The sequence below is a fragment of the Gekko japonicus genome, unplaced genomic scaffold (assembly GCF_001447785.1).
Source record: "Gekko japonicus isolate JY-2015 unplaced genomic scaffold, Gekko_japonicus_V1.1 scaffold6554, whole genome shotgun sequence".
NCBI classification, from domain to species: domain Eukaryota; kingdom Metazoa; phylum Chordata; class Lepidosauria; order Squamata; family Gekkonidae; genus Gekko; species Gekko japonicus.
This window is the reverse complement of record NW_015173330.1, coordinates 2332-19074: the sequence shown is the minus strand read 5'-3', so window position 1 is coordinate 19074 and position 16743 is coordinate 2332. Positions and strand designations below refer to the sequence as shown.

At 43.4% G+C, this 16743-nt stretch overlaps 1 protein-coding gene across 1 annotated transcript; it reads right to left on the bottom strand.

Moving 5' to 3' along the window:
• Positions 1-10702: 10702 nt before the first annotated feature.
• Positions 10703-16015, bottom strand: LOC107120216 (dapper homolog 2-like; the record flags this gene model as incomplete). The annotated part of the gene is made up of 4 exons (XM_015422860.1): positions 10703-12613; positions 14709-14993; positions 15352-15484; positions 15956-16015. Coding segments are annotated over 4 exons (2292 nt in total), but the record flags the coding sequence as incomplete, so codon positions are not given.
• Positions 16016-16743: the final 728 nt, after the last annotated feature.

Genomic DNA, 16743 nt, shown 5'->3' with positions numbered 1-16743 from the left:
AATGGTTTGATGGCTGCTGGGCCAAGAATGGCTTGATGGCTGCTGTCTGAGGTCCCCCTCTTCCTCCTTCTCCTTAGACCCCACCCTCAGCAGGCTTCAACCCTATGTCCTTTCCAGGCAACCCTATGTCCTTTCCAGGCAACCATCAGCCAACCCCCCCCAGCCTCTGCCTAGGGAAAGGGCAGTCTTTCCCTGCAGTGGGAACCAAAGCAGCTGACATCATTCTCCTCTCCCCCGTATGATCCGCACAACTACCCTATGAGGTATGTTATGGTTGAAAGTGTGTGAATGGACGATAGTCCCCCAGGCAGCTTTTAAAACATGAACCTGGGACCTGCACACCATCTTTGGCAGTAATGGGGTGACTGCTGGCACCTTTTCCTGTCATTTTTTGCCTTGAGGTATTCTGCTTGTGGTGTGATCTGTCTTCTTTGTGGTGTGGCGTGATTGTGTTATTGGGTTTGTTTCTTTTAAAGGGGAAGTGATGTGTTGTGAGTGAGGACATATGTTACCTCAGAATACAGTAGTTCCCATATGCAACTGAAAATTCCAACTGCCTTGCGGGGGGGGGGGGGTTTGAGGTGGGGAATGCAGGGAAGTCCAATCAGCTTCCATATGCAAAAGACCTTGAAACGCTGGGCGGGACTGCACAAAGCAGCCAGTCAACCCAGCCAGTGTCTTCTGAGTGGCAGTTCTTCCGGCCAAACACTAAAGGCGGGCATTTTAGAACGTTGGTCCCCACTACTGCTTTATTATAAGGGAGAGATAGGGTCTTTATTACATTATACATACCAATAGGTGATTATGTCTTGGCCATTAATATTCTTTGATTTTGTCCATGCAAAAATGGTGTGGATTTCTGAGAGACTCAGATTTTTAAATGCTCTTGCAGTATTTGAATGTGTGGAAATGTATGATTTCACTTAAAACATTCCTTTGGAACTTCCTGCTCATGGAGATTCATCAGTCTTCCTCTATTGCTGTCTTCTACCAGCAGGTAGAGGAGCTGTGATGGCTCAAGTGGTTAAGACGCTGAACTGCAGGCTGTGGAAGGTCAGTAGTTCAGCAGTTCGAGACCCGGGTGCCGCATGACGGAGTGAGCTCCCGTCTCTAGTTCCAGCTCCTGCCAACCTAGCAGTTCGAAAGCAAGAAATTGCAAGTAGACAAATAGGTACCACTTCGGTGGGAAGGTAACAGCGTTCTGTGTGCCTTGGTGTTTAGTCATGCCGGCCACATGACCACGGAAACATCTTCAGACAGCGCTGGCTGTTCGGCTTTGAAACGGAGATGAGCACCGCAACCCTAGAGTCGGATTCGACTGGCTTTCGAGCAAGGGAACCTTTACCTTTACTTTACCAGCAGGTAGAGTTTTCTTGTCTTGCTTGGCATACCCCAAATTACTGACCCCCCTCCCCAGTTCTGGTGTTGTTGAAACAGTGTTTTTATTGAGTTATTTTATAATTTTAAATGCTATTTTTAATTGTTCAAATGTTGTAATTTTTTTATGTTTGCTACCTTGGGGACCCTGAGTACATAGAGACATTAAAATGTTCCAAATAAATTCATAAGTTTCTATTGTGCACTGTCCATGCTATTTGGGTTTTTGAGGTTGTTTGCAACTCAGTGATAAACAAATGAAAAGTTATAATCAACAACAGTGAAAAAAGCCACCCTGCAAATAACAGTCAGTTGGTTAGTAGTCATACAAACAATAGATAATTCAACTATTACCCACAATAAAGAACAGTAGGGTTGCCAAATGGGGGCGGGGAAACCCCCGCTTTGGAGGCCCAATTTCCACCGTGACGGAATCGGGCCCCAGGGGGAACTCCACCTCCCAAAGCTGCGTCACCAGAGGTGACGCAGCCACGTTGCTGACGTTGGGGGCGTGGCTGAGCTCGTCAGGGGGAAAACCATATGGTTTTCCCCCCCCGACGAGCTTGGCCACACCCCCAACATCAGCAACGTCGCACGTCACTTCTGGTGATGTGGTGGTGGCGTACGTGCGCTTTGCGCGCGCACACATATGGAGCCTGCTCCCGGACTCGTCGGAGCCTCCCCCGCCGGTGAGTTTGCCAGACTTGGCAACCCTAAAGAACAGGCAGCCCAAGTAATTAAGAGGATACTAATCTGCAATAGGTTCTATGGAGTAAGGGAGGTCAGAAAACCAAAGTCGGCAGGGAAAAGACATGTCTTTACCTGGAGTTGAAAATTTGAAAGACTTGGCACTAGTTGAATAGAGCTGAGGTGGACATTCTAAAGTTTTTAGACAAACAACCCCCCCCCCCCAAGCTTCTCTGTTGTGGCCATCCACCTTACTTCAGAATGAGGAAAACACACTGGCAACATTGGCAAACAGGTTATAATCATCAGTGAGTAAAGTTTCTGGACAGATCTTTGCCCTACCCCATTATTTTGATGAGTAATCTGCTAGGATTGGAGCCTCTTTCAAGGAAAAAAAGAGTCTTTTGCTCAGGGAGGTTGCCTCACATGTTACACAGCAACAGATCCAACAGATCCAAGTTTGCTACCAAAGGTACACTCTGCATGGATTAAAATTCTCTAAGGACTATATGTGTCAGATAACTGTGGTGGTCAGTCACGCAGACCTCGATATACAAGGGGTTAACAAACATGCTACAAGGAATTTCCTTTCAGTAGCATGGAAGGAATTTCAGCCACAAATTCTATGTGTTAGCCCTTTGCAATAAAAAGTTGATTGCATAAGCAGGACAAGGGATCTCTTCAAGTCCTCTGCGCTCAGCAGGGAAGGCTTAGGTTATGGCCCAAGCAATTAACTTTTTCTTCCTTGTGGTGAGGAAAGCTTTTTCTTTTAAAAAGTGGGTTCCAAGTTTCATGTCAGATGTTAAGTGGCTATCAGTGTCAGGGTGCATAGATCTGGGGTCAAGGCAGGAGCTGACCTTTTCAATAAGTGCCAGTAGAACTTACTTACTTTTCACATTCTGCCATAGGGAGAAAAGGAAATCACTTAATCACTGGCCATTTGTGCTGGTTGTACATCATGCTGAGCTTTGCAAAATGAAAGTGACTGCAGATGTCTCCTCAAAAGGGAGGCAGCAAGGAAGGACACAGAGCAAAGCCATCCTGGAATGAATTGGAGAGGAAATGCAGTTTGCACAATATGGAGGTGTCATCTATAACCATTCTATTTTCATGAGCCTCAAGGTTTTTATAAGACATAAATTCTTCCCCCCCCCAATACAAACAGCAGAACAAGTTTAGATCTACATTAGTCACACCTGATACAGAATGGCAGCAAAATTACCTGCTCACTGAGTCTGATGGGAAGAAGAAAAGCCAGAATCATGAATCAGGCCCAGCCCTACTACCTGTCAAAATTCTTTCCACTGCAGATGCTTAACTCTGGACCTGAACTAATGCAGAACATGCATTCTGCCTCTGAGGTACAGCCCTCCCATCCATTCATTTCATTACTTGTATCTGCAACAGAAATTTCAGTATCCACTAACAGCACAATCTGAAACAGAGTTGTCCTCTTCTAAACCCACTGACTTCAGTGAGTTTAGAACAGTGCAACTCTGATTAGAACTGCATCGTAGCAGAAATATGTTGATTTTGCTTCAGGACCAAGAAAGTTTTGTATTATCCACTTTCATGATCACAGACATAAATGTATAACCAATGGCCGTCATCTGTCATAGTGTAATCCAATTGGCAGATTTCTCCTTAACATCCTTTTACTGTTTCTTCCTTTTTTTAATATTCGGAACAATTTGTTCTCATAGGAAAGTGTAAGCTTTTATCTTCAACAAAGAAAGCACTTAACTACCTGATAAATTCCAATGATAGATGACCCTTAGTCTTGTCTAGCAGCTACAATAGACATCTCTTGCAATGCAATTGCAAGCTAAAGTTATTTCTTCCACAGGCATTTGGACTATACACTTGTTAATGAAATGGGGTGAAAAGCACATATCACACTCCTAAAATGTGGCTGGCTAGGTGTGAGACATATAAGTGGACCACTAAGTATGCACAGCATTTTCTATGCAAAGGCTGCAAATAGCCAACTTGGTCAACAAATTTCAAAAACCATAAACTGAAACAACCAATCCCCCCCATTTGTTTTTTGTATTGGACATCCAAACTGAGGAAGAGTTCTAGAGAATATGAAACCTTGCACATTGTTTTCTGATACTTTGCTTGGTCCTAATAAAATGTTCTCTGCTTTATTTGAAGACTAGGAATAAGGCCCATTGCGGAAATAAATACAATGAGCTCTAGAAAGAGGCTCTAGGCGGGTGCCCCAGTCTTGGGCACTCAGTGTCAATTTGCTGTGGTGACCTCAGTGGGGTATAATGACACAGAGTCTACCATTTTCTCCAGAGAAACTGATCTCTGCCATCTGTAGAGCAGTTGTAATTCTGAGTGATCTCCAGCCCTCACCTGAAAATTGGCAACAATGGTTCCCCAGGAGGAAATGGCTGGTTTGGAGGGTGGAGTCTATGGCACTGTACCTGTCTGAGGTCCCACCCCTCCTCAAACCCCACCCTCTCCAGGCTCCACCCCTCAAATCCCCAGGAATTTCCCAACCTGGAGGTGGCAACACTACCTCCTTCCCAGCCTACCTTTATCTGCCCCTCTGACTTCAGCTTTCCATCTCCTCCCCCCTCCCTGCAGCCTCTACCTAGAAAGAGTACAGTCTTTCTCTGCAGTGGGGACCAAAGCAGCTTGCATCATTCTCCTCTCCCACTTTTGAACTGCACAACTGCACAGGTTAGGCTGAAAGTCTGTGACTGGTCCAAAATCACCCACTCAGCAAGAACCTGGCCTGGAAGCCCCTGCTCTGAAGTGTTACTGCTATGCCATGTTGGCTGTGGTAGCACTTGGTATCACAACTGAACTCCAGACAACAGGTCTCTCTCTCCCCCTGGGGAAAATAACTGCCTTAGAGGGTATACTCTGTGGCATTCTATTCAGCTGAGGCCTCTCCCCTCCCCAAAATCTGGCTTTCATAGACTCCACCACAAAAATCTCCAGGAATTTCCCAACCTGGAGCTGGCAACCCTAGTCAGGACTGGCCCCAATGAGTTCCCCACAAAGTCCAAAGTAGGCCTGGAAAGGGCCTCCTCCCCTCTCCTTTTTATTGACAGAACCAAGTTTAGTTGCCTAAGAACAGCCACTGAGGGGAAAGTGAGCTGCACAGCAGAAGAGAATGGTTTGATGGCCACCTCAGCAGCTGGCCAGCCACGGAGGAGCCAAGCAGTAGAAGTGTCTTTATCAGGAGAGAGAGCTGTTTTGGCAGTTTATTCAGACAGAGAACAGTGGCCAGGCTGGCAGTGGGCAGGAGAGGGGAATGGATCCAGCACCCAGCACATTAATACTCGAGTTCGGTTGATGGGCCAATGGCTGATTAAGCGCATAGCACAGCCAATGGGAGAGCTGGAAAGTACCAATACACCAGGGTTTTTATATATCTCTCTCAGATATTTAACAAGATGAAAACCAGGTAATGTTTTAATCAGTGGAAGTTTTGCCTTCCAAAATAGTGAATAAAATTATAGCAAAATGGTTTTGCTTTGACATCTTCAATCAGGACATGATCCATCCAAGCATTCCAAAATCCAGAGATATAATTAGTATCTTCGGAGCTTTAAACACTCTTAACTATGGTTGGGGTAAATCAGCTCCCCATCGGCATGTATGAATGTTTATTTGCAGTTAAAGACCATTAATCATAGGAATACATTTTTATAACAGCCAAAGAGATTCATTCCAGTGCAAAAAATATGTTTAGTCATAAAAACCTTAAAATATTTATTAAAAAGAACAATCCAAAAAATCTAAGTTTAAAATGTCTTGTATATGTAAAATGATTATGAGTCATACAAATAAAAAACTATTCATAATCATGTCTGGAGATAGTTGGATTTGCATTAATTAGAAGTCTCTCCAGGCAGATCTGTTATCAACTGACGGTCTGTCTAAAAATGGGGATATAAACTTATCCCTATAAACTTGATGGAACAGGCACTGAAAGAACATATGAACCATTGATTCCACTTCTACGATAGAGCAAGGGCAACATCTGTCTTCGTATGGAATATTCCTATATTTCCCATCTAGAACCCTTGAGGGAAGAACTGCACAATGAGCCAAAGTAAAACCTCTTCTATAAGATGCCCCATCCAAATAAGTAAGATATTTGGCCATATTCATAACACATGTGGACACGCTAGGGGCAGGAAAAAATGAGCTTTTATTAAACCTCGCTGTCGCTCTATATCATGAACTTTTTGTTTGATGGTGCTTTTCACCTGGGCACTGCTCTACGCCAAAAGATCCTCAGGTGAGAGTCCCATCTATCTATATATCTAATAGCCAAGTCGCCCCCTGGTGTGCGGATACTTATTTCCACACATCGGGGGCACCTGGGGGGGAGAGGGATTTTTGTGCACACTTGGGACGGTCCCCAGGTGTACACAAAAATCTTAAAACCTGGGGAAAAAATCGGGGGGGATTGTCGAGGCCCGGCGGCTGTAAGCCGCGCGGGCCTCACTTCAGAGGGGGGGGGGAGAGAGAGAGAGACTGGGGAGGGGGGGGAGAGGGGGAACGGCAAGCCGGGGGTGATAGTTGGGGGGGTGCAGGAGACGGGGGAACCAACGGGAGGGGGGGAAGCTTACCTGCTTCTTCCACCTCCGCTTGCTCTGTGTGGAGCTCCCCCGCTTCTCCCCCCACGATTTTCGTGGGTCCCCTTTCTTGTTCTCTCTAAATTGATCGTAACCATTCACATCCACCTTGGGCGATGAGAATCTTGAAGGCCTTTTTGATTTGTATAGATCTTAAGCCACTGGTATGCAGAAGATAACAGTATTCTAGCTTCTATTCTCATTTGACCCATTTCAAGACATAGGAGGGCATTTGGCACACTGGGGGGTAACTAAAATATTACAGAGAAATTAAGACTGAACCTTCTCGAGCGCACATAAGTTGACATCAGAAATGCCCATATAAATGCCATAAAGGAGCTGTTTTTGCTTCGATACTTCAATCAGGACATGATCCATCCAAGCATTCCAAAATCCACAGATATAATTAGTATCTTCAGAGTTTTAAACACTCTATGGTTGGGGTAAATCAGTTCCCCCCAACCTGCTTCTACTTTTTTGGCAGAATGCATAGGTAAGTGGATGTACAAATGTGTCCCTTTGGAACACTGTTCCCTGTGCAGTAGTAAATAATGTTCCCAAAGTACCACTAGATACCATTTACAGTTTACTTTCTATAAATAAAAAAGGGACTCAGGATAGAAAACCACCCCAGAAATCTACTACTTCCCCACCCCCTCACTTGGATAGATTTAAAACCCCATATTGCAGTAATAGGGGTAGAAAAATGCTGAGGGAAATGACCTTATGGGTGTAATGCCATGCCTTTCAAAACAGCCACACCCCCCCCCCCCCGAACCGTGTCTGGGAGATTTTGGAGATCAGTTGTAATTCTGGGAGAACTCCAGGCCCCCCTGGAGGTTGGCAACCCTAATTCTGTCTCACAGCAAAGAGTATTTTCAAGCACTGAATGTTTTAGCACTATGAAACACAATGCTATCCGGTACTACAAACATTTCTGGTTTTGAAGGAATTTTCCTACCCAAAGATACACTGGTATTTGGCTTGGGGTAGAAATATACCCCAAATGTAGTAAGTGTACATTTTTTTCAGTGCTCTTTTAGAGGGCTAAGCATTTAAAAATTGTTATAATTGTGACTGAAGGGAACCTACCCAAAGGATTCTGTTCACTGAACCCATACAGGGGTTCTAGAGTAGATTATTTTGGCAAGGATTCAAAAGCTAAGGATCTCCCCAAATATGATCATAGCAATCCAGCATCTGCTTGTGGTGTTCCTCGTCCCACATGATTTTTAATGCACTTAAATGAGGCCAGGTCTGCATGTACATTCATTTTGCTCACTCCAACAACAAACAGGAAGGTTATTCAGTTTTCTGTGTTTATTGGAATATACAGTAGATGAATCCATACTGGACTACACATTCCAAGAATGATGTTATGTACACATATGTACCAAGACAGTAAGGTAGACAGTTGCGATGCTGGGAGTTTCATTGTTATGCAACAATAGCCATGCAATGCAGAACCCTGTTCCAGATCAGGGTTACGGTACTGGGTATGGAGGGGTTTAGCCCTTCCCTTTGTGTGATTTTTAAAATTAGGAATGACCCCGTTTCAGCCTTGAAGTGAAGGGGAGCACCCTCTCGTCATCTTTTTTTTTGTCCCTTTCAGAGCTAACAACAATAATTTTGACTGGCAGAACCATGAAAGGGGAAGTCCCTCTGCACTGCAGCCTCAGTCCAAATTGTGGCCTTGTGTGGTTGCTATGCATGAAGTGGCACTTCAGCATCTGATGCAGTGGCCATAGCTCACCAAACCATAGGATTCAATATCTTTTTTAGTCTTTAAGGTGCCACAAGACTCTGCTAAGTTTTTGCCCTTTATGGGATCACTTACATTTTGGCTGCAAGGAAAAATATTATGGGCTAGTTGTTGGTATGATTGTGTGCTGGGCATGAAAATCAGTTGGGTTTAAGAACTGGGGACTGCCCAGTCTACTTTTTTGAAATCAAAGTATTGTTTGTAAACAGATTATTCAGTTCCTGATGCTGAGGAAAGTGACTTGCAGCTTCAGGGTTCTCATTAGAAATGTCTTAGCTGCCGCCTATAAGACACATATTTTATTTTCTCGAAACTGAAACTGTATTGTTGGAAGACGTTACTCCTATACAGGTTCAGAGCAAAAGACTTCTAATAAAGATATGTGGTGAATCAGTGATAGACTTAGCCTGGGGAGGAGCCCAGAAAATCAACCCCTTACTTAGCCATGTGAGTCATTGATGGTTCTTGACAGGTCACTTATCTCTGCTGAATTTACCTCATGATATGCCCCAGCCCTACCCGGGTTCCAGAACATAGGGGACTTTTGTTGACTGTAAGCCTCTATGTTGATTTGACAGAGCCACAACCTAATTTCCTGAGCTTCACTGAAGAAACTTAAACTTTCTGTCAGCCCCCAGAATTTCCCTGTCTTATTTCTTTCCTGCCTTCTGTTACAAAACCAGAAGAATAATTTATACCTTAGCCCAGACTGATCACAATCCTCTTATCAAGTTTCCTTAGAACAGCTCCTTACACAAGCTTGATCTAACTTTGTGAACAGAATATCTCTGCAATGGAGCTCAAAGGCACCCCCACTGTTACTGTTTTGCTGCTGCACTGCTAACTCTTCCCCATCCAGTTGAGGGTTTGTGTGTGTGTGTGTATATGTGGTGAATCCTATCTATGCGGTGAAAAAATGGCTACATAATGTAAACAGACAGTGACAGTCATGGCCTTTTGTATGTAGCAATGATATTGGGTGGGGGAGCCAAGGGGCAGTGGCAGCAATGGTGGCACCAGAAATTAGTCCGCCCCCCACAAAGTAGCTTGACATACAGCCCACAACACTTTAAAAAAAAAATAAAACTAGCCCTGTTCAGAGATTTTTTTTTTAGTGAAATAGGTCACAGAAGTTGTAATTAACATGGGGAAAGGGGAACAGAAACTTCCTCCGTGAAAACCAATCATCACCTACAGTGGCAAGGATTCTACAGGAAACATTCCTTTTTAAAATGACCTTTAAAACTTGGGCTAATGACAATGTCCCTGTAAAAAAAAAATGCAAACAAGCTAGACAGCTGTTTACAGCAGTAGCTCATAATAACATTTACTGAGCCTGCAGTAATCAGAGTGATAGAGCTACTATGTTCTCACAGTGTTTGTAGTTTTACTTCTTCAAAAAAAGTACTCCATCTTTAATATATTACGTTTCGGATTTAAGTGGAAAATAGTATCAGCATTTTCCTTTAAGCTAGACATATTTTCTGACCCTAAGCCTCAAATATAAACAGAATGTCTCAAAGAAATCAGTTATCCGTTACCTGACAGGAGATGGCCATGATGTAACTAGGGAGTGATTTTTATTGGGTGAGCAATGTTAAAAATGGATGAGTAGTGGAGAGTAGTGGATGAGTTCTTAAGTGAGCTGTGACATGTACTGAGTGCCTTTCTGACTCTGATGAGAGCCTCCAAGGAAGTGGCTGCAGCCCCATATTCGGCAGATAAATCCTCCCACCCACCCCCACATTTTGCAGAATCTTCCCCACATGTGTATTAGACAGGACCTGGTTGAGCAGGACACCTCAGCTAAACACTTTACATCTATCAGAATGTCATGTGCTCACAAGACTCCACAGCTTAGAGGGAGCATTGGGTGAGACAGCAGAGTGCTTTCAGCAACTATTTGTCACAGGGTCTCCTTGAAGTGGATTCTGAATTCTCTTTAATGCTGATCCCACCTAAATGGGGAGGGGGGGAGCTTTGAGCAGAAACTGAAATATAGCTGAGCTTTACATACAAACTCCCTTGAAAGATGGAATCATGGAGCGGATTTGGACATTTGGATCCCCCGCTTCCCCAAATCCACTGTTCCTTTTCTGCTGTTAGCCGAGCTATGTGCCCCCCCCCCCCCCCCGCCCATGGGGGGGGGATATAAAGCCACACCAAACACACACATGGATTTACAAAATAGAAAGAGGAAATTAGTAATAGGGTCATTTATACTGGCATTAGCAAATGAAAAGATACCCTGCCTTGAGATCTAGGGGTTTAATCACATTTAGTTTAACAAAGTCCGTAACTATCTATCCTCCTTTGTTTTGCAAAGGAAGGTAAAGCCAGCTAACAAAACAGACTTTTTCTGTCCCTCAAACCATGGTCATCACTTTCAGAGAGGCAGGCTGGAATCTCCTAATCTTCTTCTTGAGGGCCTTTGAAGCTTTAATGCGACACAGTTTGGGCATCGGTGGAAGAGGCTTGGAGGAGGTCTGAACAGCAGCTGATTGCCTAACAGAAGGGTTGGGCCAGACCAGTTCATGCTCCTCACCTTCCTCATCATAGTCAAGGGTCAGGCTGCTACTGTTGCTGCTGCCTTCTGAATCACTTTCACTGGACTCACTGTCTCCAAAGCGGTTGGTTGTATAGTCGCTGACCTCTCCTTCACTTGTCTCAGCTATGGTGGAGTGGAAGAGTGAAGCACATTCTGCAGAGTATTCAGAATGGTCAGATTCACTTTTGGCATAAGTTCCAGGGCGAAAGGGGTAGTGGTGCTTTGAGCGAGGCCTCATGCTTACAGCACGCATGATCCCAGCTCTCTTTGCCTGGTGCCTGGGTGGAATCAAGGCAAAGCCGCTAGAAAGACTGGCAACTTGGGTCTTTGCTGAGATTTCCACTGTGGACTGCCATTTGCGCTGCTTTTTCTTGGCAACTGTGTCTATATAAGCTGCTTCAAAAGAATACATGGCATTAGCAGATGCCTGGTATAATTCAGGCCCGGTGGGTACTTGAGGGACTCTAAATGGCACAGGATATAAACTGGATTCTGAGCATGACCTTCCAGTAGCTTCCCCAGCAAAAGTTGGCCTCCTAACAAGGTTCTTTGCTCTGTGCTGTCTCTGAGGAAGATTCCACTCAATAGGGAGCCTGGTAGCAGCATGGTTAGCACCCCTTGGCTTTTCTGCATAAAAAGCCTGCTGCTTCCCAGGCCTCAACACCTTCTCGCTGTTTCTCCTCTTTACCTTCACAGATTTCATTTTAGAGTTAGCAAACCTCACCCTGACTTGATGGGATTCTGCAGGGACAAACCTAGCATGAACAAATTCCCGCTGAGGCAATAGTTCATGACCTTCTACCTTCAGTGTGCTGAGGCTGACAGATTTCTTGTGAGATTTCTTGACTGGGGCCACATTAGTATTGGGGGGGCTCAGGCTAGACTCATCAGTTGCTAGCTGCGAGCTAGAAGAGCTGTGCTCCAAGCTGCTTTCTCCTGCCTCTGTCAGAGGAGAGTCTCTTACAGACAAGCTGGCAGGAAAACAGCTATTCACAGCTGATGATGACTCTGCATGAAGCATGGTGTCTGTCCGCTCTATATTCACACAGTGTACAGTCTCCTGCTGTTCGGCACATTCCCCTTCGGGCATCTCTCTTTGCAGTTTCTCTTCAGCTTTGTTATGACGCAGTGAGCTCCCTTGTTTTTCCAGCTGGCTGCCACTGCTGTTAATTTTCACTCCACCAGCACTAGGGATTATAATGAGTCTCTGGTGCATTGTGGATGGCTGGTTCTTTGTTGGACCCCTCTCATCAGTGTCCACCGGATTATGTCCCCTGTAGTGTGTCAGCTGGAGCAGTTTGTTGATGTAACCCCTTGGCCTGGGCTCTATGACCGGCCGAGTCCTAATCAAACTGGGTCCAATTGCATTAGACACTATTCTGTTAGGCAACGGATGGGCCTCTGTGTCTGGTGGTGGTCCCGCCAAAGAAAAAAGTGGACTTTGTAAAGCTACGGCATGAAGTGGGCTGGGATAAGGATACACATCATTCCCATTCTTAGAGACCAAGTCACTCTGATATTTAGGGTCCACGCAATAGAACTGGATTTCCCCTTCTGGACAAAACACAAGGGCCTTGGGGTCAGTTACTCTGGGGAATCCTGCATCTGATGTCGTCAGTCTTTCAAGGTCACCTGGATGGAAGAATTTTTTTATTATTTTAAAAAAGCATTAAATAACATACAAACATAAAGCTATAATCATTATCAGACCAAAACTCTTTTCCATTTTGCTCTAAACTTACTGGAAAATGCAGGGATTCTAAAATGTTCCTGCAGTGAGACTCACAGTGCTACATTTAATTTTATTTACTGGAACCCCTCCTTAGCCATATTTGTCATAGTAGATTAAAATATTACATTATTTTGGTTATAACAAAACTTCCAAACAGAAACTCATGCATCTCATATGTGGATTTGCTCAAGAAGATGTGTGGAGCAGACTAAATCTGCTACCCCATTATGGTATATATGAATAAGAATGTTCAGAAAACAACAAAGCAAGATTATTAATTTGCATCTTTAAAACAAACAAACAAACAGTAACCACAGAATGAACTTGCATGTCTGCAGGAGAAATTAAGGTGAGATAAACTGTCCAAGACATATTTAGCAGAATCTACGTGTGTCTTTTCTTGGCTGGTGAAGGCTTACTAGAAGAAAGGAAGGAATTTATTGGGAAAGATCATTAATGCCTCCTTAGTGAATGGCAATTTTCTGATAGTGGCAATTTTCTGATTAAGAAGTCCTTACTGACCAATTATAGGCCAGTTTCAAATCTGCCCTCTGTGAGGAAAGTAATCAAACAGGAGGAAGAAGTAATCAAAAGTAATCAAATAGGAGGAAGGAGAGCATTTCCTGAGCCTTCCGGATTACTCCTTTTTCCCTTGATCCTTTTCAAATTTGCCTTCAGGGCTGGCTATGGAACAGAGATAGCTTTGGTTGCTCTTGTGGCAGTCTCCACCTTCAAGTTGATAAGGAAAACACCTCGTTAAATCTACTGATTGGAATTTTATATAATGGAATTTTGTTAAGATATCAGGAGTATGGAATTGACATTAGAAGGTCAACACTATTAGACTCAACAAAGAAAGCAGTTATTGCCAGTTCTGAATTTGCATCTTCATAGTTCTTGTGTAGAGTCCCATAGGTTTAACTTGTCGCCTACGCTGTTTTACATCTGTGTTAAGCCAGTAGGATCATCCAAAGCTTTAGACTGGGCTGTCATCAATATGATGGTGAAACCCAGCTATACATCACTTTAAAAAAGCCCCCAGCTGCAGCTATATTGGTGTTTCCTTAGTGTTTAGAAGCTGTGGTCAACTGTCTGAAAAAGTACATGACCAAGATTAACCTTGACAAGTCAAGGAGCCAAGGTCTTGGAGGAAGTTGTGCATCACTTTAATACCAACAGACTCAGGCTGCACAAAATGTTTTTGTTTCCCAGCTGCATTTCACACAGTTTTTGCCCTCTTTTTATAAGCACAGCTCACATGGCAATATTAATCCACACTACAGCAACATCATGACTGGATTACGGCAATTAACTTTATGTGCAGCTGCCCTTGAAGACAAAGTGGCCGCTTCAATTGATGCAGAATGAGGCAGCATGTCTGGTAATAGTGGCTAAGCGCTTTACCCCATTGTCACAAGCTTGCAGTCTTTATGCTGGGTACTAATCTGCATTTGATTTGGCATCCTGGGACTATCCTCTGAACCCCTTCATGGCCTGGGACCATCACATCTGAGGGAGTACCTCCACTGATATGAGCCCATGTGGTTGCTTCAATCATCACCCCATTTTCTGAGTTGAGGAAGGTGGCCACAAGGGATAGGTGGCTGCTGTCACAGATGCATTTTGGCACCAGACCAAGAATTTTTATTTCAGTTCAACTTTAATGGAATGACATATCCTTTATGTTGCTGTCTATTAGCTAATTACTGTTGCTGCTGCTGCTGTTTCAAAATCTAATCTGTTATATTTTATTATGTCTGATGGTTTATACTTTATTGCTGATTACATTGTATATTGATTTGCTATTGACTTTTATTGTCATTAACCACTTAAGCAATTTAGTGCAGAAATTTTACCAAAAATTATGGACATGCAATTCAGGTTTTTAAAAAACATGTTATTGCTACTGATTTCTTAACCAGCATGCTGTGATAGCCACCAAGCAGAGCAATCTTTCCTTTTCTGCCAATTTCATCAGGATGTGAAAATAATTACCTGTGGAAACAGGTCTTGGCCTGGACCTGGTGGGAGTTCCTGAAATATCTGGGCAAGCTTTGATTTGACATCCATCACTAGAATAGATTCCTTGCTTCTGGAACTGTTTGTGCACTGTGGGTTCGTCTGCAGATTTGGGACGGTAATCAAACACACTGAGACAGGTTTTGGGGTGCTGAGAACTGGGCAGCAGACTGGCATGGGAAGAGGAGATGGATTCACTGAAGACAGATGTACAGGAGTTGGATAAAGAGCACGAACCACCATCACTCAATTCATAGAAGCCTGCAGTTTTAAAAGAAAACCAGAGAAACCCCCCCAACGGGTTCCATTTCATACAAGGGATAGTGTTTTGGACATTTTGATACAGTTTTAGTAGTCACAACCAATGTTCCCTCTAAGCTGTGGAGTCTTGTGAGCAAAAATTCTACTTTGTGAGCTACTGGTATTAAAGTTTTGAGCGAGCGAGCGATTTGGCTACTGCATAAATTAGTTGGCTCTGGAGCCATCCTTCCTGAGCTAAGACAGAAATCTGTGAGCTGGAGGCTAAAAAACTGTGAGGTAGCTCACACTAACTCAGCTTAGAGGGAACACTAGTCACAACCCACGTACAACACCCAACAAATGAATCTGCCCAGTTTACCTGAGCTGGGTCTGCTGTCACTGTCAAGGCAGTCAATAGAGGTCTTGCCAACATCCAACTTCAGTTCACTAATTTGTTGGTCCAGCTGATCTAGGTGGCTTTTCAGTCCAACATCTTGTCTTCTCAGACGTGACTGTTAGCAATGGGAGAGGGGAGAAAGAGACAGTTTAGATTTAAAGAAAGATTTAAAGAAAGTTTTGTTCTTTTGAAACAAAATTAATCTTTGAAGAAATAGCATATTCCTGAGGATGGTTCAGTGCCCAGGACAATCTAGAGGCACTGGATGTAAGCAATTCAAAGGAAATAATAACTGTAGATAGAAAATGTTGTGAGACCACTCAGCAAGTAGACCAGAAACCAAGTTATCACCTACGTATACCAATGCTCTATTTTCTATTGTTTCTTAATTCATCCCCTTTTTCTTTGTTTTTCTCTTGGTTGTTAAACATTCATACCATCCAATAATGCAAAATATGCAATGCAACACTGCCACACTCAGCAACAAAAAGTAATTCTGTGGCACTTAAAAGCACAACACTCCCAAGTTTTACTGAGTGTAAAAACTCTGAGTATGTTGGCATCACAATGTGATCTTAGAAGTTACCAGGGAAAGGGGCACATTCACATTAGCATCTAGTTCCAACCAATGTTTAACCTGCATGAACTACAAGACAAGACAGACACACAAAAAACCTCAAGGGATCTGTGGGAGCAGTCTCTGCAGTAATTTAAAGAGCAGTGACTGAAAGGGGGAATTGGCACTAATTTTTGGATCTCAGGCTGAAAGTTAAGCTTCAAAGAAAGAAAGCACAGTGTTGATGAAAATATTCCGTCATCTGCATCAGTAAACATTCTGTTAATTCTGTACTGAGGATTAAGTTCTCTCATCCTCACTGGAACACCTTGGATTCATTTCAGTTTCTCTGAAATGTTCACTTTCCTAAAGAGAAATCATTCACCGACATCAAAAGATCTGGAGAAGGTCAATAAAGCTGCTGGACCTAAATGGCCTTTTCATCTTAATTACTGTGGTTTAACACATTTCTGGATCAAAGACTAAACTATTTGTAAAGTTACTGTTCCTTTATTTGCTCTCTTTAAAAAAGGAACACTAAGATTGTTTAAAAGCAGAATTTAAGGCAAGGTTTTCCTTCCCAGATTTCACTGGGGGAAAAAAGGGGGGGGATTCTTCTTTCACATTTCAGAAGGTCAAATAATCAAAAGGGCTAAATTTTTATGAACATGACACCACTTCAAAAGAGGCTGCTGATGACTCACTTGGGGAGAGATTGGACTCTGAATCAGCATGCTATATATGTGTGCATCACTAGCCAATAAAAATGCATTTTCACCATTATCATTCACTGTTCTTGAGAATAGACAGTCAACATG